The 3,587-nt window shown below is 43.9% G+C and overlaps 1 protein-coding gene across 1 annotated transcript in view; it reads right to left on the reverse strand.

The window, feature by feature from the left end:
• Nucleotides 1–518: 518 nt before the first annotated feature.
• The window catches only part of PSMD6 (proteasome (prosome, macropain) 26S subunit, non-ATPase, 6), a 5,509-nt gene continuing 2,440 nt past the window's right edge, over nucleotides 519–3,587 (reverse strand). The window contains exons 5-7 of the mRNA XM_010133916.1: nucleotides 2,347–2,515; nucleotides 980–1,057; nucleotides 519–835 (exon numbers count right to left, since the gene is read on the reverse strand). Of these exons, the coding sequence (XP_010132218.1) occupies nucleotides 739–835; nucleotides 980–1,057; nucleotides 2,347–2,515 (344 nt within the window). The 3' untranslated portion in view covers nucleotides 519–738. The remainder of the gene's footprint in view (nucleotides 836–979; nucleotides 1,058–2,346; nucleotides 2,516–3,587) is intronic.

The following is a 3,587-nucleotide window of genomic DNA, read 5'->3' on the forward strand; positions in this document are numbered from 1 at the left end:
AGGCCAGAAGCCATGTGTCATCGGTACGGCAACAGCCTGCCTGGAACTTTCATTCCCCAGCAGCTGTGGAGAAAGAAACGGTGACCTGCTACAGAATCTGTCTGGCTGTGTCAAAGTGCAGTGGTGTCCTCCACGGTCCCCAGCACCTGCCAGTCTGCAACGTTACAAATCAACGCTCAGCTAACGTGCTGACTCTTTTACAGAAACGTTAAAGGTGTTCCCAAAGTTACAGTCCTTGCTGTTCTTGCGGTTGTATTACTGCTACCGTTTTCATCCTTATTCCTCCTCCCCTACGCTGTAATCCCCTCGTAACACAAGGTCCTCCTGTCTGGGCAGTGCACAATCTCAACTAAAATTTTTGGCTACTTTGCTATTAAGCAGCTGATTCTTTTTGCCTTTGATTCAAGTACAGGAGTCTTAGAAGACGCCCTTAGTTCTCCCTGTTCATAGAGCTTGTCCCTGCTTTGCTATTAAACACTGAACGCTGCATACACAGGCAAGTAAAGGAACAAAGTCTATTACAAGAGATGACCAACGGTATCATACATTTAATAAATGAGCAGGGATTCATACACCAAAACAGAACATGGTTCACATAATGAAGTGGAAAGTAAAAACACTACCTCTCTTGCTAGTCATTTTTTTTACCTACAGTATATCAAGTTATACAATATATTTATAGGTTACTTCCAAAATGTTTTAAACGTCTAAATTTTGCATCTCCTCGTGTTTAAAAAATTACATATTAATTACTCTGGAAAGTTTCTGAACTCTGTTTAGCAGCAAATCTCCTTTCTTGATGGTTTCCTGATACTGCCAATTCTTGCTATCAGGCCTAGGAATTATGGGGAGAAAAAAAAAAGGTTTAGAAGTGAGGACATGTTTTACACCAAATCCCACATTTCTGTAATAAGCGTCCCCAAAATATATGGAATTCAACTGGGCTGTCAAAAACAACTCCTAGGAACCGACAGCTTACCTGTTAGTTTCTACAATCTCATTTACTTTGTCTATTTTGCAGTGTAATCGCCCAGCCGCAATAAATCTCGAAAGCTCCCTAAGAAAAGAAAAAAACAGTTGGTTAAACCATGTTTCCGCAAGAGCTGTAGACCTCGCAGCACCGATCACCAGTGTCACCACCCGACGCTGCTGGAGGAACAGCCTGGATGCTTTCGTAAGGCACCTCATGCACCCTCATCTCGGACCTCAGAGGAATAACCGTTCCAGAGGTCTGAATACGAACCGTCTCCGAACTTTCTTCTCAGGCTGAAGTGTCATATTTGAGTCACTGGAATTCATCGCTTGACTTGGCATCAACTGCTCTTTGGACTGGAGGGCAGCAGTCACGTAGCGTGCCAGTTCGAACTGATCCTGAGGTGAATATCCTCGTGCCAGTCCATTAATTAATTGGAAAAGTCTCTTAGTGGTTGCCTACCCTCTAGTAGCTCTAAATATGCTATTTAAAAAAAAATATTATTTTGCTTCATCAGCTGGTGATCTACAGCACGTTACTGATGGTGGAAGAAAATACTCCTGTGATCAACAGTAAACCAAGTTACAACTAGTACTAAATTACTGGGGACCATAAGAACTAGCAAGGCTTTAAAGCATTTATCTTTGAATTGGATGGCATTTGGTTTGTCTGGAAACACCTGTTAATTTCTGAACATTTCAAGCACTATTCAGATTTCTGTAACACTTCTCTAAGTTAGAAAATCTGAAACTTCTCTGTGAAAGAACAATGACTCTTGTGAAGGCACCAGAAACCAAGTGTTCCATGTACACAGAGTAAAAGTCGCTTTCTCACATCACATTAGTTCTCATGATCTAAATCTGTGGGTTTTAAACTAGAAAAAAAATGGCAGATTGAGACCACAGGGTATGTTTGATTTTAAGTGAAAAACCATCAGCTCCTGCCCACGTCCCTGGAGCGAGCACAGCCAGGTACGGAGGCTGGCGGGGTATGGGAAGTGTGTCATCCCAGAGCTGTCACCGCTGGGTTTTCACACAGCTGTGAACGAAGCGATCCTCTAGAATCTGCAGTTTCATAGCACGTGGAGGTCAGTGGATACAGGGTATAAGAACAAAGTTATTAACAAGACTAGTTTCCCATACAGCATTTAGAGTGAAAGAAGTACGGGAAAGCTGTCATGGGAGACTGCAATCAAATAATTTTCTTTACTGAAACAGAAGATTCGCGGGAATTTAGCCAAGCTCTTTCCCAGAAACAGAACTTGGCACATTGGAATCAAAGCAGAACAAAGACTTGTATTCCTAGTGGGGATCGCTATAACCAATTAAAAGGTTTGAAGTGATATCTTCATGAACTTAGGCCGGATAACTTACTGATCTATGAATTCTACACTGACTCCAAACGCTTCTGCCATGTACCCTAACGTCAGTGACCGGTAGGACTCCAGGAGCTGGCTGTACGCATGAATTCTCATTTCCCGCACGTAGTATCGGTAGTGAGGTGCAAACAGCCAATCCTTTTTCATCTCTTGCTCTACAATAGCTGAAACGAAAAGACAGACAGACAATGAGCCAGTGATCTCCAAGAAATGTAACGTATCAGTTATGCAAATAAAACACCTAATGCCGGTTAATAAGTGATCGGTGTGAACGTACTGTCCTGTGTTCCCGCACAGGAGGTTTGTTTAACTGCTGTCAGTTCTAGAAGCAGCAGCAGAAATAACAAGCAAACGCTGTTGTGGGGAAGCTGACGAGCCCCTGTTTGTCAGCAGAGACTCCTCCTCGCGGGGTGTGAGCGAGTCTCCCCTCCGCTGCAGGGGCACTGCCTGGCTGGAGGTGAGGGCTGGGACCTGCTGCTGCACCGGGGCAGCCTGGGGGTGGGAAACAAACCCTGCTGGGGATGTAACTACAGGAGGAAATGTTGTTACCCAACGCTGTGTCAGGAAATGAGACGAACTTTCTGTACTAGCTCTTAAATTAGTTACAAGGATTTGCAGGCACTGCAGCGGGTCTTTCTCCTGACAGCTTTAGTCCTCAGCCAGTGTCAGGGCAGCAACTGAAAATCGCTGCCTTCAGCTCTTAATCTCACCAGAGTTGGTCTTCCACCAAATGAAGGGTTCTGTTCTACTTTTCCTAAATACTTTATTTTCATGTATTCTAAACCTCACAGAAGGAAAACAAACAGCCTGAGAACTGGCACGAATGAGAGTTTTCTGAAAAGCTTCGCTTCAGTGTCACCCTTCTACACAGAAACCGGAGCAGAAAGCCCACGGTACCAACAACGAAAACGTTCTAGGTAAATTCTTTGAGAGGCTGGGATTTCAGGGCCTTCAGCCTGCAGGTCCTGTAGCTGCTTACAGAGACAAAACCTTCCAGAGCTTTCCCATCTGACCTGGCTCTTCAGGTAGGAGGGTGCTCCACAGCCCTGTTCAAAATGCTTCTCCATCTGATCAGACATGACTTTTCATAAGCCTCACTGAACGTGAAATTTTTCTTTGTTTGAAAAGTCAAACAGTAGCAAACTTTAGGTCACTGTTTAAAAAAAAAATTCAATTTTTTTTCCCTACATAAAGGAGCTCCAGTTCTAGACTGTAGCATTTCCACCAAAGCTGTGG

Source organism: Buceros rhinoceros, unplaced genomic scaffold (assembly GCF_000710305.1).
Source record: "Buceros rhinoceros silvestris isolate BGI_N320 unplaced genomic scaffold, ASM71030v1 scaffold34983, whole genome shotgun sequence".
Taxonomy (NCBI): Eukaryota; Metazoa; Chordata; class Aves; order Bucerotiformes; family Bucerotidae; genus Buceros; species Buceros rhinoceros.